A 22586-nucleotide genomic window follows, 5' to 3' on the forward strand; every position below is an offset into this window, starting at 1 on the left:
AAAGGAAGACAGCCATGAGAAAAGCATTTTTTTTCCAGGATGCTCTGAAACAGTCAATGGAAATTTAGAGGAGACAGAGGATGGTCCCAAACCAGTGTGACACACTTATTATCACTCATGCACACACCTGATGGGCCCTACAGCCCAGCCTGAAGGTTTATGAGCCAGGACTGCACAGCTCTGTATTGTACACGGCCTGCCCGAAGTGGGGCCAAACCTTAATTAATTAACTTTATGCAACATTTGTGGCATAAATATATAAAGAAAATATGCCTAAATACACCAGGCTTGCAAAACTGTGGCGATCTGGGCAAGCCCCAAAGTTTGCCAGAATTATGCACATCTGGAATAAACGTGGGGCGACGGCGATGCACAATCCAGCTGCCGAGGATGCTCATCACTCAGGCAAACCATTATGAGGCTCATTCATTTTCGTCAGCCCATAAACCATGCGAGGGTGGGATAGGGAGGAGGGGGGGGTTCCTATGTGCTTTGAGGAGAGCTTTTTTGGTACAACTTGCCATATTTTTTTAGCGCTAAGGCTGGGGACGGAGAGATCCTTGGAGGCTCCTCTCACCAATGCGCTGCTCTCAGGACACCTTGCAAGCCTCAAACCTCGGGTGAGAAGCCTGGCAAGAGGCTGCAGTGCTGGAGAGAGGGTTTACCCTTTTGGAAAGCCCTAATCCTGCTTCCCTGACAGCACATCCCACCACACCTGCCGGCAAGTGGGGCTCCAAAACCACCCCCGTGGCAAGGCTGCCCTCTGGTGCCACTTTCTTGCTCTGGCAATCGAGGCATTAAATGTAATTTAACGCAATGCATTGCATTAAAAATCGAAATGCAATTAAAAATTGAGAATAAAAGGGTAAGTGCTTTATAAATCTGAGCCTGCAGCCTTTGAAATGAAATCCCCGGGCCACGAGCACGGCCCTTTGCTCTCGGGGTCCCCAGGCGATGCTGGGTCTGCGGCACCAAGAGATTTTGGAGGAGGCAGCCCGGCTGTCCCTGCCCTTTCCATCTGGAGCTTGAAATCGGATTTTCCTACGTTTAAGGGACCCAGTAGGAACTATGGCTTTCCCCGGAGCAAATGCCGCACTGAGGGGAAGGTAAAAACATCTTTTTTTTACGTGGGAGTGAGGAGGCTGAGGCCCTAAACGCAGACTAACCGGCACTTGTAAGCCACGGGAGCCCTCTCGCGGCTGTGTTCAGTGCAGGGATTTATGCATTTCTCCCGGGATGATCGATTTTGCTCCTAATTCACATGCTTCTCACTCCAGGCATCCCCTTCTCATGCACAGCCAAGCCCAGCACCAGGCTGCAGCCCTTTCCCTCACCCTCAGCGTCCAACCCTTGCGGCTAGGACACCGAAGGCAGCTGGGCAGGACCCGGGGCCCTGGTTTAAAGCCCAGATGAGCTTTTATGAGCGAGATTTCTTCCAACCTGCTCGTTTTGAGAGCAAAACCAAAGAAATTGCTTATTTTGACCAGAAAGTGAAATGCTCAGAGATGCTGGGAGAACTTTTGCTCCTGGTCTCTGGGATTTGTTTCACTGTCAGAGAAGGATTGAACACCTCTGCCCTGGGTTTGCGGCGGTGGGGATGAGCGCACCGGGCACTGCTGGCACCCGGGATGATGCCCAGCTCATCCCCCCAGCAGCCAAAAATCCTCCTGGTTCGGGATATTGCCAAGGGATGGGGTGTAGGAAAACCCACGGCTGGTTTGGGGCTGGCCGTGGCCCCCTCACCCCCCCTTGCTGCCGCAATCTGTCCCGGGGGGGGCTGCGAAGCCGCAGCGCAGGGCGGCACTGACATCTAGTGGCAAGGTTTTGGAGAGGAGCTGCTTTGTTCCTACCGGGGTTTTTCTCCCAAATAGTTCGCCCAAAAGGCAACGTGGGCCTCGTCCTGGCGGGCGAAAGTCCCCCGGGGATGGGTGCCCGGTGGCAGGAGCCCTGGGGAGGGGACAGCCTGGCAGAGCTGGGGACACGGGGAGGGGGAGACGTCTGCAAGCTGCCTGATCAAAAGGGGCTTTAAATCACGGTGACTACGTGCTTAATGGCTTTCGCATGCTCAGGCAGCCCCACAGAGAGGAGAGCCGTGGCAGGCGAGGTTTGTCGGCAGCGTGGAGGGGTCCTGCGAGGGGTTAAGCTGCAGGAACCCCAAGAAGCCTTGGGGGGTGCTCATCCCCTGCCTGGAGGAGCGGTGGCGGGGCAGCCAGGTGTGGGTTCGCTGTCTCGCAGCGTGCCTTTGAGCTCGCTCGTAACGAGCCCGGCGAGGCTTGTATCGGCCACGAGAAATTCCAGCTACTGTTTGCAGCGAGAGCCGCTAATGAAAACCAGCGGTGCCTTAAAGCTAAGAGGCAGGCATGTCCTCCGAGATCAAAGATGCGGCAAGGAGAGCGGAAAGCCGGGAATAAATTGCATCCTGTTGGAGAGACGTGCCCTGCATCGCCTGCAGCCTTACCTGTCCTAGTTCAGCGCAGGGGCACCCCTCTGCCTCGGAGCCGCGTGCCTGCGCAGGCTCCTTCAGCGGGCTTTGGGGCTAGAGGAGACAGAGTTGAGGCTCACTTTTGGCTCCTAGCCCTGATTTGTGCTTTCCTGCCGATTTTCAAATGCAAATTTGAACTATGAAAAAGCCCCTCCAGCTGCAGCCGGGCGGCCGGGGGAGAGCAGCCAAGGCCGGGTGTTGAGGGAGCACATTTGATACGCAGCCCTGGAGAGATGTCCCAGACCGAACCACACCGTGCCTGGGGTTGCTTTTTTTTTTCTTCTTTATTTCTTATTTCCTCCCCTCTCCTCCTACAGTCACAGAAAGCCGCACTTTAAAAAGACAAGAAGTAATCAGAGCCTTGGCCCCGGGGTAGCACTGCTATTTAGAGCCACTGCTGTGTTTACTATATAGGTAGGGATGTGGCTTTTAAGTGGAGATAAGAATAGAAAGGCAGATGTAAATACATCCTCAGCAAAGGGTGCGCCTTCGCCCTGCACCCAGCTGCCCAGCTGTGGCCGGGACTCTGATTTCCCAGCTACAGGGAAGCAGGAATCGCGAGGTGCCAAATGCTGCTCCACCATTTCGGGTCTTTTTAGGATTAGGCTAAGGGGAGAAAAGCCCACAGTTTAGAAGAGCTGCTCCTTGGGCTCGTATCCACTGCATGGTTAAGGCACAAGCCCAGCTCTGAGTGTGTGCTACCCACCATTAAAGGTTTAGGAAATCAGGACAGGGAGCAGGATGGGACCCGCCACCATCCCAGGATATCTCCGTGCTGCACCAAGCGTGCTCCAAAAGCCAGGAATCTCATGAACTAATGGGGAAGGAGGGCTAAAGAGGAAAGAAGGAGTAATCTATAAGGAGCAATTTCCCTTGCTCCATTACAGCCGGGTTGTTCCTGGTGCTAAGCAGGTTCCCAGCCAGGGACAGCGTGCTTCTGCCCGTCTCCCGATGTTTGCCACCTCTGTACTCGTGGCAGTGGCCACCGGCTTTTGTGGGCTGAGACCTGTAAGATTTCCACTGACCGCAGGGAAATATAGACGGGGAGACAAAATAGATCTGAAAGGGGGAAATCCAGGTGTTTAATGAAGTCACGCTCCCCCCTGCCCCCAACATGGACAGCGGGAGCTGGCTGCATTATTTTATTCTCGTAGGGATTTCCCACAAGTCTGATTTAGCCCCCGGAGCCCGTTGCTTTATTCCAGCCTGAGCAAACCCCATGTGGCCCCAGCTGTTCAGGGCACGGAAACCTCCTGGGTTTGTCACTGCCGGAGCTTTCCCTGGGGCCCAAAATCCTCTGTCCCTGGCAAAGTAAAGTATGTGGGAACCACAGAGCCAAACGTCCCGGGGCACCTCCTGCCTTGCAGGCGCAAAGCCCTGGTGCTTTCCAGCCCTGTCCAGAGGAGCGATCGAAGGGACCCCCAGGAAACCAGGGGGAGGATGTGGCCCCCCTCTGGCACCCCTCCGGGGCAATTCGCCCCGCGGCGGGGGGAAAAGCGGCTGCAAGACCCCAGCGGGGACAGGACCCTGCACCCCCCCTGCTGCCGGGGCTGGCAGGATCAGGCCCCGGCCGCGGGCGGGCAGCGGCTGGGCCGAAGGGGTTAACGCCGGGAGAGTAACAGGCTGGAGTTGACACTTGGAGGCAGGCGGGGCTCCCGGCGCCTGATTGGCCTCAAACCCCATCCAAAAGTGCTTTTTTTTTTTTTTTTTTTTTTCTCTGCTTCTTCTTCTTTTTTTTTTTTTTTTTTTTTTCTCTTTCACTTCTCCTCCTCCCCCAGCCTCTGGCTGGCAGGGGAGGGGAGCGGGGAACAGCGAGACATCAAAAATAAACCTCTTATGTCAAAGCCGGGGGGAGAAAAGTATAAATACAGCGGGCTCCGCAGCCGGCGCGGAGCAGCCGTCGCGGGGCCGGGCAGCGGGAGCCCGGCGGGGCCGGGCCATGGGGCGGCGGGCGCTGCTGGCCGGCCGGGCCCCGCTCCACCTGCTGCTGCTGTGCCACGCCTGGGCGCTGCCTCCGCCGCCCCGCGAGGCTCAGCCTCCGCCGGCCCGGGAGGCTCAGCCGGTGCTGCCCGCCCGCCTGCCCGCCCCGTCGGGGCAGCTGGCGCTGCGGCTGGCCGCCTTCGGGCGCGCCGTCGTGCTTCGCCTCCGGCCCGACGCCTCCTTCCTCGCCCCTCGCCTCCGCCTGCAGCGTTTGGGAGGAGGCCGGAGGCCGCCGGGCCGGGCCTCGCCCCGCCGGGGCTGCTTCTACGCGGGCACCGTCGAGGGGCGCCCCGATGCCCCCGCCGCGCTCAGCCGCTGCGGGCCGCCCGCCGGGCTCCGCGCCGCCTTCCTGCTCGACGGGGCGGCCTACGAGCTGCTGCCGCTCGGGACGCCCGCTCCCGGCCCTCCCTGGCGCCGCTTGCACCGCCTCCAGCGCCGCGCCGCCCCGACGGCCGCCCCGACGGCGGCCCGGCCCCGGCCCCCGGCAGCCGCCGGCCCCGCGGAGCCGCTCCGGAGGCCCCGGCGCTTCGTCTCCGAGGCGCGCTACGTGGAGACGCTGCTGGTGGCCGACGCCTCCATGGTGCGCTTCTACGGGGAGGACGTGGAGGTAAGGGCCGGAGCTGGCCCCCGTCCCCGTCCCCATCCCCGTCCCCCCCTGCTGCCTCTGTCCCTTCCTTTCCCCCCTCCCCGCCACTTCTCCGTCCCTCCTGCCCCCATCCCTCTGTGTCCCCCCTCCTTGCTCCCCGGTGTCCCCACCCGTGCCGTGTCCCGCTCCCACCCGGCCCCCCGTAGCCCCTAAGGCACGGAGGAGCGCCCAGCAAGGGGGGGAGCCCGTGTTCCCCCCACCCAATGCTGCACCCCGGGGTCCTCGGGGGGCCCGGAGCCAGCAAGGGGTGGCCCCTTCCCACCCCGGAGCCTGGTGGGGCAGGGACAGGCAGGGACAGCCGGCGGTGGGCTGGGGACCTGCGCTCTGTCCCCACTCTTGCTTACCATGTAGGAGCCAAAAGTCCCTGGGCAACGGCTGCAGGGGGCTCAGTTGGTGTTGGGGACCCTTTCCAGAGCCGGCACCCACCCCATATACCTGCCTAGGCTGCGTACTGCAGTGTCCCTTGTGTCCGGTGTCCCCATCCCTCTCTGCAGGGACAGAGCCGTGCTGCAAAAGGGCCAGGCAGCAAACGGCACAGTAACAGCCCCGCTCCCGAGCCACCTGTTAGCAGCCCAGCAGATGCACTGCGCTGCCCTTTCCCCACGCCGCCGCTGCCAGAAGCATTCCCTGCGTGGACGCGCTGCCCCCGGCCAGGCACCGCGGAGACCCCCCGCAGCGGGACGGGGTGGGGACGTGACCCCCTGGTGCCGGGGAGCTCGAGCCCGGGAAACGCCAGAGCAACTGCAAATGTGATAAGGACAGGGCTGATCCCTCGGGTCTGCTGCACACTTCTCATCGCAGAGGGGCTCTCGGCAGCACCAGTCGCTGATTTCGGGGACCTCCTCCCAGTGCCTCAGTTTCCCCAGCTCTTGCATGGGGGAATCTCCCCAGCGTTGTCCTGTGCCGTGCCCTGCTTCCCTGCACGTGCTGCCCTGCTCCTGGCGGGGAAGGCTTGTTTGGGTCCCCGCGTCCAAATCCAGGCTGGCACGGTCTGAAATCCCCGGGGCTTTGCAAGTGACAGGCGTGCACCGAAAGTGCTCGTCCTCTGCTGTGGCTGGCAGGGTACAGGGCTGGTGGAGGAGCCCTTGGAGCTTGGTATGGGTGCCTGAAACCTGTGTGGCTTTGCCACTTCTGCCCGCTTTGTCCTTTTTTCTGTCGGCTTTGTCCAGCTTCTCCACTCCTAATAAAGCAGCGTGTTAATTCCAGCCCTGCTCGGGCAGTGCCTGACCTTGAGAAATGCTGAGCCCCGGTGCTCCAGCTGATTTCAGCTGTTGTTCCGGGTGTTCAGCATCACTCAGGCTTTGCCCTTTGCTTGCTTTTGCTCGCGTAGCCCCGAGCAGGGCTGGCAGGAGCTCCAGAGGGCTCAGTCTCCAGATAGCAGGGGATCGAGGAGCAATGGATGCTGCACTTGGAGACAGCCCCCCAGAGCTTTCAGCAGGCAGAACCGTTTTGCAGTGGAGCAACCCAAACCTTTAAGCAACAGGCAAATAAATGGTAGTGCAAATGACTCTTCCAGTAGTGTGAAAGCGGTCCCAGATTCCCCCAAAGGACAGGAAAAATAGCATTTTGCATCTTCCTTCTGCAGCCACATGGGCACAGGAAGATTTTAAAGCAGCACCCAGTGGCCTGCAACCTGCTGCAGCTGCTCTGATAGATTTTGGGGTGGGAATCCTGATAATGCCCAGCTTGAGATGATAGAGAAAAAAATAACACCCCTGTGGGCACATCAGTGCCGTGGCAGCTCTTGAAGGTCTTGAAGGCACAAGGCTGCTGAGCTGCAAGGGGCTGAAATGCTGGAACTGTGCCCTGGCTTTGCTGGGAGAGCCCTGGAGCATGAGCGATGCTGCAGGGCAGATGCATGGCAGCTCCCCCCTTAATTACCTTAATAATTAGTTTCCAGTCTGCTCGGCTCCTATTTTACTGTCTCCTCTTTGTCCCGAAGAGGAGTGTCTTTGCAGCATCTCTCATGGTGTTTCCTGGTGGAAAGGAAGCTTTTAGAGATCTCGCTTAGGATGAACAGGGCGGTAACATTTAAGTACTTGGGAGAAAACTTCAGCCAGCTCTTGTGGCAGCTTCTGCACTTAGAGCATTTTCCCCTCCAAGCGTAGCAGTAAAAAGCAGCCAACAAACACCTGCTCTATTTCTGTCTTTTGATCTCAGCAACACAAATACAGGGAGAAACTCCCAACTTGGGGACCAAATAATCTGCTTGCTTCTCCCTAAGGACCTAGGTTTTGGGAGCCAAAAAAGTGATGGCTCCCTTGTGCCAGTGAGCTCTCACAAGGAGATGCCCAGGCAGCTGCAACGTTGAGTCAGAAGAAGCCATATTTACATAGTGACTTTTCTTCCCGTAACCACACTTTAATTACTAAATATTTATTGAAGGCCACAAGCATTGTTTGTATTTCCAGTTACTTTCTTGCATAAGCTGCAAGAGATCAAGCAGAAGATAGTCACCATGAGATGCATTCAAGCATTGCAAATTATAATCAATGTCATGCTGTTATTAGGGAAATGCTATTAGTGATTTATTTTTAATCAATCTGTGCCATGGATTGAGCCATTATAATTCAGCTGTTAACCCAATTTAGATAACAAGAGCTTAATTCTGCTTCCATCAATGCTCATGTAAACCGGGAGGAAATTATGAAGTGAGAGCAAAACCAGGCCTGGGATTTGGGGATTTAATCCTTCTTCTGGGTTGATGACTGCAGGAGATGGAGGGTTTGGGGGGGCATCAGCAGCAGGGCAGTGCTGGGCTCTACCACCTGTGAGCACCCAGCAGGTCGTGGAGGACTTTATGGGATGTGAGCGGTGGTGAACAGAAAGTGCTCCCCTATATAGAGAAGGGCGCGAGGCCCCAGGATGGATGCAGAAATTATTCTTTGTGTTTTTCCTGCAGAGAACCCAAGATGATTTTTGAAGGGGGGGAAGACTATGTATCCCTAGCAGAACTAAGTGGGGTTCTTGATTACGGAAAAATGAGGCAGGAGATGGTGCAGGGCTTAATTCCTCTGATGTGCTGAAGGCTGCGCCCCATGCAGGCTGCGCTTGGAGCAGTGCTCAGCCATGCCCAGGGTCTGTCTGCGACCCCGAAAGCAGCAGGCAGCCACAGAAACTGGCCGCAACGTCCCCAGCCAGTTGGCAGCAGAAGGAGATCTCTGCCGTGGGATTTCTGTCCCCAAGAGACCAGGGGTGAGGCGCATTTCTAAGCCTTCCTCGGCAAATGGGATGGCTGCTGCCCGCTTTTCTTTCCCTCTTCGTTGATGCAAGGAGCCTGTATCCCGTGCCTCCAAGAGCTGGCATGTGAAGGCAGTGACCAAGGGCCACAGCAAAATGAGGTTGGGCCGATTAAGCCGGGATTCCTCTCCTGACTTTTGTGGTTTTTCCCAGGCAGATTTATGAGGTTTTAGGAGTGCTGTTGCAATTCCTCCCCTCTAAGACCAGCCGGGTGCTGGAGTGTGTGGCCCCGTGCATGGCATGGGGCACTGCTGACCTGCATCCAGGCACTGCCAGGGTCCTGCTGCCACCTCTGATGCTCAGGCCAGCTGTCAGAGTGACCTGGAGGTAAAGCCAAAGCCACCCCAAGCCTCAGTTTCCCTTGTGTCCGGCTCTTAGGTTTGGTTAAGATACTTTGCAGCTTGAGCCTTGGAGCTCACTTAATCCCTTGACAAAAGGAGCCAACCCCTCCTGAGCCGATCCCAAGGGATGGGATTAACAGGGATTTTTGCAAAGCAAAAGGGAACCTGCACCGATCCTGCCCTCCACCAGCACCGCCTGCGTTTCCCCAGACCTAGGTGCAAGGGGACGGAGGAGCCCTGGCGCGCGGCTGCGCGGGGCAGGAGGGGCGTGCACCCCCTGAGCATCCCCTTGGCAGATGTGCTGCTCTTCTCCTCTTGCCTTCCTCCTCGTAATGTTAAACAGCTGCCGAGCCTCAGCCCTGCCGCTGAGTGCTGATTATAAAGGGCTTCGGTATGAAAGGCACAGCACGAGGGGAGTCCTGTTCGGGCCGCCCCCTGCAGCCCCTCGGGGACGCGGTTCGCTCTCTGCTGGCCCATGCAGCAGCGCTGCCGTGCCTCCGTATCCCTGGCCTGGCAAGGGGCAGCTGCTTCTCTCGTGGGACAGCCCCAAATATCCGGCAAGGAGGGAAAAGAGGGGTGGGAGAGGAGGAAAATCAAGGGAGAAATGGGAAAGGGATGGGGCAGCCAGGCACGGGTGAGGTGTGGCTGTCCCCCTTGCCCCCAGCTTGTCCCCCTGTTTCCCTTGGCTGCCACCACTGATTTTACAGGGCACCCAGGCAGATGTTGTGGGAGGCAGGCTGAAATGTGTTTTCACCAGTTGTTTTCAAAAGCTGGGCAGCCCTCACATCTGACCCTGTGTTTTCTTCCTTCCATCTGTCCGCTCTCCAGAAATCTCAGCGCTTTTCTTCTCTCCCCCTACAGAAATGCTGGCTTCTAGGGCGAAGGGAGGGGAGGGGAAAAAAAAAAAAAAAAGCAACCTTATGAACAAACAAACAAACCTACAGCCCTAGAGCAGGCCAAGCACAGCAGTTAGGCTCCGCGGGTGTTTTTCCCCAGTGCAAGCTGGGGAGCGTGTCGGGGGGAGGCGAGCCGTGCCGGGGGCTGCACCCTGCCATCCTCCTGCACTGGGTGGGACCACGGCATTAGATCATCATGTGCATACCACAGCAATAGTGTCGGTCTAAGCATGGTTTATCCTCCCCCCAGGTCCCCCCTCCCCCCCAAAAAAAAAATTATAATAATTTTACAAAACAGTTTGGGGATCTCTGCAGCCTTCAGCTTCCAAGTGCTTCCTTTGAAGATGAACGTAAGTAGAGATTTTGCAAGAGCCTGTATCAGAAAGCGCAATCCTTCGGCATTGGCAAGTTGCAAGCAATCACTCCAGTTCTCTGTGCTCCAACTTATTTATTTTTTTCATTGCTGAGCCTCTTCACCGCACGTACTGCTTGCCGCTGGCAGTCCCGTGACCTGTAACCACGTCAGGCAGCTGCCTGGGTAAGGGCTGCGTTGTCTCCCCCAGGATCGAGTCCCCCGCGGGTCTAGATAAATAGTTTTCTCCTTGCGAAGTGGCTGCCGTGCAGTTTGCCCGAGCAGGGTTCTTCCTCCTCCCCAGGCACAGCAGCAATGCCGGTGGCGCACGTGTGCGGCTCGCTCGGGGCTTCGGTAGGAAAGGGCAATGTCAGGGCTGGGGTAGGAAATGGCAGTGCTGCGGCAGGAGGAGTAACAGAGCTGTGGCACGGGCACTTGGGGGGGAAAAAGGGTTGAATTTGGCCTTCTTGGGAGCAAAACGAGCCAGGCTGTAGAGACCCTTGTGCCACCTCTGCAGGGCAGGTGGAGCAGAGAAGGGATGCTCCCGCGATCCGTGGGGGCTGGCACCTCGAGGGGCTGGTTTTCCGGCCGTATTTACCAGCTGGACAGAAATCCTGCCAAGATCTCCGAGGGCGCAGGTTGGAAATCACAGCGGCACCTTGCAAGGAGACAGAAATCAGCCCACGAGCCCGAGCGTTCCCTCCTAGGTGGCTCATCCAGCCTCTTTGCAAAGGCACGGGGAGGATGCGAGGAGCGGGATTCGGCTCATCTGTAGTCGGTCGTTGGCCAAAAGAGCAAAGTCGGCCTCTCCTGAGCCCTGGGGACCCCGTAGCTCATTTTTAGCGCCAACTCCGAGCCCTTGGCCAAAGCAAGGAGGGATGCAGGTGGGCTGCTGCTCTCCCCGGAGCAGTTGGGGTCCTGCATTGGGCCACCCGAAACCCAGTGAGCTCCTGCACGGTCCAAGGACGGGTATAAATAGACACCAGATGGTGGAACAAGTGAATTTGACCTTTTAATCCGTGCTAAATAGCCGTTTGTTTGGTTCACTTTACATCTTTCCAGCTCTTTCTGGCGCTTTGCAGATGGAGGGCAGGCAGACGGATGTTTTCCAAGCCCCCGCGTTCCCACTACTGAAATAGTTTCTTGGCTGGGCATAGCCCCACAGTCACATCCTAGGGCTCTGAGAGCTCCCAGGTGAAAAAATACAGACTGGTGAGACACCTGGAAGGGGATGGACAGGGACAGGGCAGGATTTGCTCCAAGGTGCTGGATGATCCCGTGATTTTTAACACCTCTTATAGTGCTTGAGCAGGAATGATGGCATTAAGGTTAGGTTCTGTGTCCCAGGCACGTTTTGTGGTGCACGTATTGACCTTAAGACTATTGTAGAGAGGAAAACCTCCCCGCAGTGCAGTTGGGAAGAAGTTGCCCCTTTTTCTCGCATCGTCCCCTCAATGGCTGGCGATGCCGCGTGGTTTTACACGAGCACTCTGGATGCAGAGGAAATGGGAGGCTGTGGACCTGCAGAGCATCCTTCTAGGTCCTCCCAGGGGTAATTTTAGGAAGGCTTTGTGCTATTTTTAGGTAGGTTCCCAATGGACTTCCCCATGGGATAGACAGTTCCCCTGTCCCCTGGAGCAAGTGGCTGCGCTCGCAGGGACCTCGTCCGCGTTTCTGGCCTCGGCGGTGACTTCTCCGCGACATTCGCTGCGTGTTTTGGCCCGGGACATGAGACACACACGGGGGGCTCCCGCCGGCTCCGTGGGCTGGCGGTGCCGCGGCGGGGCGACCCGTCTGGGGCCGGGAGAAGCCACTTTCTCTTTCCCAACACTCGCGTGTTGTGTAATAGCCGCATTTTTTTCCCCTGACTCCGGGTCTGTGAACGGGTGCCAAGCAGAAGAGGAATGTCGATGCTCCGATAAGATGTTTACATCAGCCTAAACGTTGCTGGCGCACTTGACATATGAAGTAACCGCCGGCTGTCCCAGCCGCCGAGCAGAGGATGCTGCTGGGAGAAGCCCCGGGGTGGGAGCGAGCCCCATTCACGAGCAGGGACCGCGGTGGGAAGGAGCCGCACGCGGCTCGGACGTGTGGGCCGAGGCCAGAGAACACGTTCAAGGAGTAACAGTGCCGAGTGTTGTGGGCAGAAAGCGTGGCTTGTGGCTGGGGACATCGGGTTCGGGCCCTGCCGACCAGCACGGGCAGGAATTTTGCAGCAGCAGGAGGGAAATTTGCAGCAGCGGCGGCTGTGCACGCACGGCGGCCCCTGCCCCGGGGAGACGAGGGCAGGGTTAATGCCCTGGGAATATGCAGGAGCACTGGTGAGGACACGTGAGGCTTTCCCACAGGGTCCCTGGGTGCAAAGGGTTCACGGCATGTGACAGGCGGAGGCTGGAGAAGGGGACAAGGCAATGACCACGGGGTGGAATCGTCCTGCCCGTAACCTGCCGCGTCCTTCCCGCTGGCACAAGCTGCACAGCACCGTGTGCCAGGAAGGCAGCACCTTGTCCACCAGCCCAGGTGGTTGCATGGCTCCGTGGGGACGTGGTAGGCTTCATGAACGGGTCTGACTTCTCATTGCCTAGCAAAACTGAGAGTCGCCCCGAGCAGATGCGAGGTACACCACGCACCCCCGCCCATGAGGTGTCACCAAGGCTTTTCCCATCCCTCTCCCTCCCTGCAGAACCACGTCCTGACCCTGATGTCCATGGCAGCCCGCATCTACAAGCACCCCAGCCTGAAGAACGCCATCAACCTGGTGGTGGTGAAGGTGCTGGTGGTGGACGACGAGGCGGCGGGGCCGGAGGTGTCCGACAACGGCGGCCTCACCCTGCGCAACTTCTGCAGCTGGCAGCAGCAGTTCAATCCCCTGAGCGACCGGCACCCCGAGCACTACGACACCGCCATCCTGCTCACCAGACAGGTCTGCAGGGACCCCTGGCACGGGCTCGGGGGGAGATGAGGCATCGAGGTGGCCCTGGAGGGAGGGGAGAGCACGGGACGGAGCTCCCGGTGGGGATGAGCCGAGCAGATCGTGGGTTGGTGCTTTCTGGGCACCAAGTTTTGGGTTTCCCCGTCCTCACCCCTCTTGGTGCTGCCTTCTGACAGGATTTCTGCGGGCACCAGAGCTGCGACACGCTGGGGGTGGCGGATATCGGCACCATGTGCGACCGCAACAAAAGCTGCTCGGTGATCGAGGACGAGGGCCTGCAGGCAGCCTACACCCTGGCTCATGAACTGGGTAATGCACAGCCTCTGGTGTTTTTCCTGTTTTGTTTTTTTTTGTGTGTGTTTTATATTGTTTTCAGCCCAGCACTGGCATCTCCACTCTGGGTACCAGCTGCAAAGCCTGTCGTGGCACCGGGGGGGCTTCAGGCACCAGCAGGGGCTGGTTTATGTGAGCAAACGTATTTACAAATGCCAGAGCTGGTAGAAATGGGTGCCTTATTCTGGTGTAACTAAGCTGTGACGAGCTACGGCATGGGACCAGGAGCTTCTCACCCTTGTTTTGCTCCTGGAGATCTGCTAATTTGGGTTGTTTTCCCCAACATCTCATGCATCATTGCGTTACAGCAAGCAAGCATTTTGTTTATCGCTTTGGATTTACGGAAGCAAATAGCATTTGCAGCCGTAGGAAATGGCAGGTGACTCACAGAGGTGCTCCCTGCTCCCCAGGCCACGTGCTCAGCATGCCCCACGACGACTCCAAGACCTGCGAGCGGCTCTTCGGGCCCCTCGGCAAGCACCACATGATGGCCCCGCTTTTTGTCCACCTGAACAAGAGCCAGCCGTGGTCGCCCTGCAGCGCCATGTACCTCACCGAGTTCCTGGACGGCGGGCACGGTAAGGCTCGGCAGCGGTTTCCTCGATTGCTCGGGCTCCTTGCAAGCCCTGGAGGGGTTCGTGGGGTGGAGGGCGCTCAGTCAGACCGCAGGCTGAAGCTCTGGTCACCTTCTCGGTGCCACCCGTGGTGTCAGGATGCATCTCCAGCCTAACTCTTGCACCTCCTTGCCGCTTGCAGGCGACTGCCTGCTCGATGCCCCGGCCAAAGCCCTCTCCCTGCCCGCCGAGCTGCCCGGCCGAGGGGCCCTCTACAGCCTGGACCAGCAGTGCCAGCAGATCTTCGGCAAGGACTTCCAGCACTGCCCCAACACCACGGAGGAGGACATCTGCGCCCAGCTGTGGTGCAGGATGGGCACCGGGGAGCCGCTGTGCCACACCAAGAACGGCAGCCTGCCCTGGGCCGACGGCACCCCCTGCAAGGGCGGCGGGCTCTGCTGGGATGGTGCCTGCCTGCCCCAGGACGCGCTCCAGCCCCAGGTACCAGCACAGCTCGGGGGGACGTGGGGCTGCCGGGCTGGGACGTGGATTTCTGGGGTTCCCAAACCCCCGTCCCGCAGTCTCCGGGATCATATTGGGGTTTGCTGGGTTTATATTCTGGATATCTCCTCCAACAGCACTGTGCTTTTTGCTAATTTGTGTTAGAAGCGCACTGCTGCGCGTTCACCAGGCTGGTCCTAACCAGAGCGAGCAGCCAGCAGCTCTGCAATTAACTCTGATTAAACTGATGTATTTATTTTTTTTTTTTCCGGGGGGTATTAGCAGCGATTTCTGAGCCAGCCAACAAAGCGCAAACTTCCAGCACGCGAACTCGTGGAAGCCGGCAGCAACTTCACGCAAAGCATGTGCTTAAGTGCTTTGCTGGACCAGGGCCCCGCTTAGCGGCACGGGGAGAGGAGCTGGGGGCGGACGAGGGGAATTTTTGTGCCTCTTCCGCCCCTCTCAGCCCCCTGTGGCCTCTTGCAGCCGGCGGTGGATGGCGACTGGGGCCCGTGGAGCCCCTGGGGCGCCTGCTCGCGGACGTGCGGCGGCGGCGTGCAGTTCTCCCACCGCCACTGCGACCGGCCCCGGCCCCAGCACGGCGGCAGGTACTGCGAGGGGCAGCGCACCCGCTACCAGTCGTGTCACACCGACGAGTGCCCGCAGGATGGTAAGCCACCCATCTGCTCACCCACTCCCCTCTCTCTGTTTCTCCAGCATCCTGTGATTGCTCTGCAGTCCGTCGGAGGCGGTTTTGGGCAAAAGCCGTCTGCTGGGGGCTGCGATCCCTCCGGTCGGGTGGGGGGCACTCAGCGTCCCTCCTCCGTGTGCTCCCCGCGTGCTCCCCCCATCCTCGGGTCTCTCCTGTGTCTCCGCGATGGCAGAGGAGGATAATGGTTCCTGCCTCCCAGCCCAGGGCTTTGGGGTCACATTTTTGCATTTCCTTCCAGGCAAGAGCTTTCGGGAGCAGCAGTGCGAGAAGTACAACAGCTACAACTTCACCGACCTGGACGGGAACCGGCTGGAGTGGGTCCCCAAGTACGCCGGGGTGTCCCCCCGGGACCGCTGCAAGCTCTTCTGCCGAGCCAGGGGGAGGAGCGAGTTTAAAGTCTTTGAGGCCAAAGTAAGGTGTCTCGTGATGGCAATTCCTAACGCCCGTCCCTACCCTGAGTCAGAGCAAATCCCTGCAGGCAGCCGTGCCCTGACTGCTCCTCCTCGCCCTCTCCTCCCCAGGTGATCGACGGGACGCTGTGTGGTCCGGAGACCCTCTCCATCTGCGTGCACGGGCAGTGCATCAAGGCCGGCTGCGATCACGTCGTCGGGTCCTCCAAGAAGCTGGACAAATGCGGGGTGTGCGGCGGCAACGGCTCGACTTGCAGGAAAATATCCGGCTCGCTCAACAGATCCAAGTAAGGCTCAGGGGAGAGCGGGTCCGCAGAGAGGGGCTGGGGGAGAAGAGCAGCGCCAGGCCGTCGGAAGGGAGCGGAGACGCGTTTGTTCCTCTCCAGGCTGCGATCGGAAAAGCTGCTCTCGCTCCGCAGAGCTCCTGACCCGGCAACATCTGGCCGGGGAGCTTTGCTCGCTCCGTCCCTCGCAGCCAGCCCCGGAGCGCTGGGCAGATGTTCACGAAAGCCCAGCGTCTGCGTAAGCGCTTCCTACGCTCGCCACAGAGGAAACGAGACCAGGCCCGGGCTTATCAAAGAGCAGAGGCAGCGTTTCCACGGCCGGGCTCCTGCCTGGCTCCCCTGCCCCTACCCCTGGTCCCCACCGCTGGTTCTGGGGTGTCTCTGCATGGAGCAGGGGGTGCTGTGCAGGACCTGGCTTACGGTGCTGGCTCTGGAAGCTGCCGTGGTGCAGAGGGGTAAATTGGATATTTGGGGCTTTGCGTGTTTTGCTCTCAAGCAGCAAAACCAGAGAGGGCCTGCTTCTGCTTCTCACTGCTGGGAAACAGCGTGATGTTTAGGAAATCCTTCCCCTTCCTTCCATTCTGTTGCTGGACCGGGAATATTGGGAATCCTCCAAAGCTATGTAAAGACGTTTTGCTTTCTGCACCCGAAGCATTGCGCCCAGCTGTGGGCTGCGTCTGCGGACTCAAGGAGCCACCGGGGTTTGCAGCCCTGCAGACGCGGGCTGAGCTCATCCCCAGGCTCCAGGGCTTCGCTGCCTTTACTCTGCGGCAGTCTTCTGCAGGGGGAGCTTATCTCCGAAAACCATAGCTGGTGCTGACACCCCATACGGGAATAAAGCCGTCGCCCGGAGGAGTTTACGATAGGAATCCCTCCGCAGTGCAGGGAGCCTGCTTGAGGCACATTTTGAGGGCTGATTCAGGATATAAATAGCTCAGCTTCTCCCTGGCTTGGGGTGAGGTTTGGTCCCAGGACGTGGGCTTTGAGGCAGCTGCTTCCCTCGCCCAAGATGCTTTGTCAGGAGCCGGAGTTCATGTGTCCCACGGAGGCTTTGCTGAACAGATAGCAACAAAAGCCCAGCACATCCCATTCCATGTGGCGAGGTGACTCACGCAGTCAAATTAGATTTCCTAAATGGTTTCCTTCCAGGGAGCCAGATGAATGGAGCTTCCATTCTCCTATGAATTGTTTGTGGTTGACTAAGGAGAGATTAGCGTGGTAGCTACGGCCAAGAAGAGATCCCATTAAGATCAGGGTTATGGAGGCCAGGGCGACTGAGAGCAGGGTTTGACCCGAAGGCTTTGCTCCAAAATACTCCGACGGTAATTACCGACCGCAGCATCAACCTGGGGAATGCACACGAGACCCCTGCCGGCCCCGTGGCACGGGGCGGCACTTTTGGCACAGCTGCCAGTCGGCGTTACAGCACCGCAGGCGCTGGCACGGGTATTTTTTGCTGCCCCGGTTCTTGCTGCCTTCTAGGAAAGGCTTTCCAGTTCACGCCAAGCCATCCGCAGCCTGCGATGGCTGTGCTGGTAACTGTTTGGCTCCTGATCTGTTTTTGGCAGCGAGGTCTGGCCCCCGGACCCACCCTGTGATGCGCCCGCCTCTCCCCTGCCCCACTGCGCCTTCAGCAGCGACAAAGTCACCGGGCACATCTGGGCTTTTGGTGCCAAATGCTGCGGCCGTTTCAGACGAAAGGGAGTGCGGGCAGCATGAAAGTAACCGGAATTTCCTCCCGAGGATGATCACTGTGATAATTCCTTTGATTGCGTTGCTCGTTTTTGCATGTAATTTAGGGATTTCTTCCAGCCTGGCGCACATCTGGCACAGCCGCAGCGCCCTGGGATACTGAGAGACGGCTTCAGAGCCGTGATCCCTCTTGGAAAATGTTATCCCCTGCACGGGCCTCCTCTCAACAGGCCCAGAAAATAACCGTGTCGCTTTGCCCCACGCAGGTACGGCTACAACGACATCGTCACCATCCCCGCCGGGGCCACCAACATCGACATCAAGCAGCGCAGCCACCGCGGGGTCCGTCACGACGGGAATTACCTGGCCCTGAGGACCCTGGAGGGCAAGTACCTGCTGAACGGCGACTTCGCCATCTCGGCCATGGAGCAGGACATCCTCGTTAAGGGGACCATCCTGAAGTACAGCGGCTCCATGACGACCTTGGAGAGGCTGCAGAGCTTCCGGCAGCTCCCCGAGCCACTGACCGTCCAGCTGCTGACCATCGCCAGCGAGGTCTTCCCACCCAAGGTCAAGTACACCTTCTTCATCCCCAAGGACGTCCCCTTCAGCAAGCAGAAGGGCAAAGAGAAGAAGTCGGCCAACGTCATCCGCCCGATGCTCACCTCCCAGTGGGTCCTGGGCGACTGGTCCGAGTGCTCCAAGACCTGTGGCTCGGGCTGGCAGAGGCGGACGGTGGACTGCCGGGACGTTGAGGGCCAACCTTCCTCCACCTGCGACCGAGCCCTCAAGCCCGAGGACATCAAGCCCTGCGGCGACGTCCCCTGCCCGCTCTGGCGCCTGGGCCCCTGGTCCCCCTGCTCCCAGACGTGCGGCGAGGGCGTGCGGACGCGCAACGCCTCCTGCATCCACTACACCGGCACCATCATCGCCCCGGAGAAATGCAGCTCCCCGGGGCCGCCGCCGGCCACCGCCGCCTGCCTGCTGCGGCAGTGCTGAGTGGGGACGGGACGGGACGGGGCGATGCTCCTGACCCCCGGGGATGGGGACACAGATGCCCTCAAGGACGATAGCCGCTGGTACCCCCGTAGTTCATCCCCCCCCATCAGCATCTACCTCAGAGGGGGGAATAACGGCAGCAAAAAGGGGAGGAATCGCTTCTTTTTTCCTTTCTGGCTGGCTGGGGCTGCGGGCCGAGGAGGGCTGGGGTGGGTGGTGCTGGTCTAGGATGTGATAAATTTGGGGTTTCTTTCCAAAAGCGCCGCTGCGCGGGTCGGGTCGGGTCGCTGTCCCCGCCATGCAGCAGTGTGGGTGTCTGAGCACAAGGAGCGTTTTATCAGCTGTGGTTTCAGCTGGAGATAACTCCCTCGTTTGGCTGGAAGAGGGAATGAGCTGAGGGCTGGGCTAATCAGTTGTGGCAGCTTCTGCTGGATTTATCATCCAGGCGGTGACAAACCTCTGCCTCCAAACATCCCCCAGCACCCGCCGTTGTTCCCTGAGCCGCAGCCCCACCAGGAATTCTTGTCTCCACGCCTCCATTTCCCCAGCTCTAAAACCAAGGCTTAATTACACCCGATCCCACTTGCAGGGTTGCCACAAGGATTAATTAAAGCTTCTGCAGTGCTCTGGCTGTGAAACGCCTATTGCTGTGCCCCATTCCCCTCTGGAAGAGCCACTTGGCCGTGCCACCATCCCCTCTCTTGTCTTCCTTGGCTCTGTGCGCTGCATGCTCACTTTATCAGCTGCGCTTTTAGTTGCAAAGATAATTTGCTCATCTGGCTTGCAGCAGGACCGAGCTGAGGGCATGCGTTAGGTGGGAGGCCGGGCTATGGGATCGTCACGCTTCCTGCCGGATTTATCACCTCCAACACTGCAACCCCCCCCTTCCCAAACATCCCCAGGACCCGCAGGTGCCGAGTGAGACCCAGCCTCTCCCACCCCACCGCAGCGACCGGTGCCACCGCTCAACCCTGATTTCCCGAGCCTGGGGCGCGTGAGGATGCTCAGATCCAGCGTTTGGCTCCAGCCCCGCTTAATTTGGGACTGGAAGGTCTAAAACGGAGCCTCGCAGGGCTGGAGCTCCTCCTGCCCAGCAGGGACCGGCTGGGCCCCCTCTCCCAGCCCGGACGCTGTCTGGCCGCGGCGCAGATGCTGCTCACTCGCTGAACTTTCCCCTTTTGAAGCAGTCGCCTCTCGCTGGACATGTGTTGGCAGCAGCCGCTGCCTTGGGAGCTGGGCTGGAATCCGCAAATGTTTTGTCATGGACATCGTGCCGTGAGTGGATGTCTCAGCGTCCAGAGGCTCCTCTCTGTGTGCCCCTTGCCGCTTCCCTGCGGATGGCCAGGCATGCGTCTCCCCCCTTGAATTCCCAGGGGGAATGGCCCCTCCTGTCTGCCTTTCTCCCATGGCAGAGGGGAGTGGGAGAAAAGGGCTGGAAACCCCAACCTGGATTGAGGAGAGCAGCACGTCCCCGCAGCAAAAACACCCGGCTTCGCTCCTGCTGGCTGGCAGCAGCAGGAGGACTTGGATTCGCTACATCTGTCTTTCCCCCTCTGCAAAACGAAGCGGCCTCGTGGAGCTGCTTTTTGTCCAGGAGCTGCTCTGAGCACGGGAAACACTGCTGCAAAACGAGAGGGCGCTTCTGCAAGAAGGGCTGGGGGGCGATAAGATATTTTCACCAGCTTGGAGGTGACCGATTGGCAGGTCCACCTTGCGAACCGTGCCTTTGGGAGAAATTCTTTTTGCCCCCTTTCCAAGCAGACAGCCTGCCTTGTCTGCGAGGAGGCTCCGGCGTGGAGATGTGACGCTGTGCTGAAGCTCTGCGGTAGCAGGGAGAGGGCTGAGGATTTTGCAGTCGACGTGGACCTCCGGGTTTGGAGCAGGGGGTTCATCTCTGAGCTGGCGTGAAACCCTTCCTGGTGCTGTGCCCACCGTGCAGGATGGGACCGGGGGCTGAGCCACTGGCCAGAAGCCCGTCCCCTAACCTAGGCTCGGAAAGCGGGGACGTTCGCCCCTTCGGTGGCTGACCCCTCTCAAAGCCAAGGGGCGTATAACCAGGGAGCAGAGGGCTGAGGGTTTTGGCTTGGCTCTTTTTTAGAAAAGAAAAAAACAAAGGCCAGCTGCGGAGTTTGGATGCAGAGCTGCTTGGGCTGCAGTTCAGACCTACCTTCGGGCAATGTTCTCTGTCTGCTAATTAATCTCCAGGAATTTAAGGCCTCTCGCTCTAACAAATAGCTGGATGCTAAAGTCATGTAGCCTTGCTGGGTTATTTTCTTTTCCCCTTTGCATCTGAGAGGGTTTCAGCTCAAAGGCGAGCATGTGTTTCCTCTCCAGCGTTGTAACCAGCATCCATTTAGGATGGGTCAGAAATTTCAGCCTGAGACGGTGCCAAGGAAAACGTCCGTATTTATCAGCCCCACACAGGAGTCTTGCACGCCAAGGGCCTCTTCCAGTTTCTCATATTAGCTGTGCAGCCTCTTAGCCAGAGCTTCCCCTATGCAAAAAAACCCTCCCTGCTGCAGGCAAATCCCGCACTGTGCCCGTTTTCCCCTGGCACCTCCCCGGGATGTCAAAGGAGCAACCGCAGGAGCGCGGCTGAAGATGCACATCTGTGCAAGGGCAGGAGGCTCCTTGCAGAAAATGCACCCGGTTTTGATCAAAATGCACCCGGTTTTGATCAAAACGCACCCAGTTTTGATCTTTTCTTGCTTTTCCAGCCAGGATGCTGATAGGGCCCTGCCTGGGGCTGGGGTGCGGGGTCTGGGTGAGGTGTGGGGTCTGGCACATGCTGTTCCCGTCCTGCCTTCCCGTAGAAACACGTAGCCTTTACGCTGATTAAGTCCAAGAGATTATATATTAGGATATATATGTGTATATATATGTTTCCCTTCAGTGAAGGATTGTAGCAACGTACTGAGCCTCTCGTGTTAGGTATTTATTATGAATTTTTTGTTTTGTACAGTAGCTGTCTGGAAATGAGAAGAAAAAAGGGGAAAAAAAAAAAAAAAAAGACTGTCTGTGTTTTATCATGCTGCTCCCACGTCCCCGCTCCGAAACCCGCGGCGGTGCCGGAGAGGGGAGGTCTCGCTCCGCGTGCGGCCCCCGTGTTACACGGCGGGGGGCTCGCTCCCCCGGCGCGCACAAATCAGGGCGAGCTTTGCAAGCGGAACAAATCCGACAGAAGTGAGCTCGGGACTTCGGTTGCAAGGGGAAAAAAAAAAAAATACTGTTTTCTGATTTTATCTTTTTTTCTTTGTTTTTGACTTTGAGAACAAGTCTGTTTGTGACTCTGCCTTTACCTCTTCAATAAAGGATTTCCTGCCAATCACCTTCTTGTATTTTTTTTTTTAACGCTTTTCGCAGGATGTTTTCTGTCTCTGTCCCAAAAGCAATATTTGAATCTCCCTTTTCAGTAGCTTATTCTGTTTTAAATAAACAGTTAATTCAGCTCTAAGATGCTGAACCAAAACATCATGTGACAGAGCTGACAAAACCCAGGGAGCAAGAACGCTTCCCCAGAAGTTTGAATCGTCCTCTGTTTTGCAGCCTGCTATGAGCAGCCACCTCCTCCCTGCGCTTATGTACGCGCAGCCAATTCTGCTGCTTACCGGGAGGAAACACAGCCTCGGGCTAAAACAGGAGGGTTGCTGGCTCCTTCGCTTTTTATGTTGCAGTGAGACCTCGGTGCTGTTTCTCCGTGTGCAGCGCCGTCCTCTGAAACGCAGGGCTGCTGAAACCTGGCACGTGGCGGCGCAGACCTTCCAGCTATTTTGCTGGGCTGTGTGGGCAGCGATATCTGGCCCTGGGATGTGTCACTGCAGCCCTGGGCACAGGACGCGTGACACCCTATTTATAACCCTGTGGGACGCTCGCTTCAGGTGCCTTCCCTTGGCCCCCCGTACAGCCGGGTCCCGTTTTCCAGCTCCTGCCCCGTCTTGTCCCCCACCTTTTTGTCTTGTTGCCATCGCTGGCTTCGAGTCCAATAATTGGGATTTCCAATGCCAAAGGCTTCGGAATATTAACGGGTAGGAAAAAGCCCCTAATCAATCACAGCCGGGCATCGTTACAATCTGGGTGTTACGAAGTTAACAAGGAACGGGGGCATCAGAAAATAAAACTTACTGGAGCTTCCCAGTCACCGTGTCCATGACGGCACCCCAAAAAGAGCGGGGACTGGTGGGCAGAAACATGCTTCTGTGGCCTTACTGGGGGGAACGATTAGGGGCAGCCCA

The 22586-nt window shown here is 58.2% G+C and overlaps 1 protein-coding gene across 1 annotated transcript; it reads left to right on the forward strand.

Annotated features, from left to right (window-relative positions):
* Nucleotides 1-2532: 2532 nt before the first annotated feature.
* On the forward strand, nucleotides 2533-21682 carry ADAMTS8 (ADAM metallopeptidase with thrombospondin type 1 motif 8). The gene is made up of 9 exons (XM_080568148.1): nucleotides 2533-5069; nucleotides 12621-12860; nucleotides 13046-13178; nucleotides 13613-13780; nucleotides 13959-14257; nucleotides 14744-14927; nucleotides 15208-15380; nucleotides 15491-15666; nucleotides 17622-21682. The coding sequence occupies exons 1-9, from the start codon at nucleotides 4422-4424 to the stop codon at nucleotides 18352-18354; spliced, it is 2754 nt and encodes a 917-aa protein (XP_080424274.1). The 5' UTR covers nucleotides 2533-4421; the 3' UTR covers nucleotides 18355-21682.
* The last annotated feature ends 904 nt before the right edge of the window (nucleotides 21683-22586 follow it).

Source organism: Anser brachyrhynchus (assembly GCF_964034855.1).
Source record: "Anser brachyrhynchus genome assembly, chromosome: 25".
Lineage (NCBI taxonomy): Eukaryota > Metazoa > Chordata > Aves > Anseriformes > Anatidae > Anser > Anser brachyrhynchus.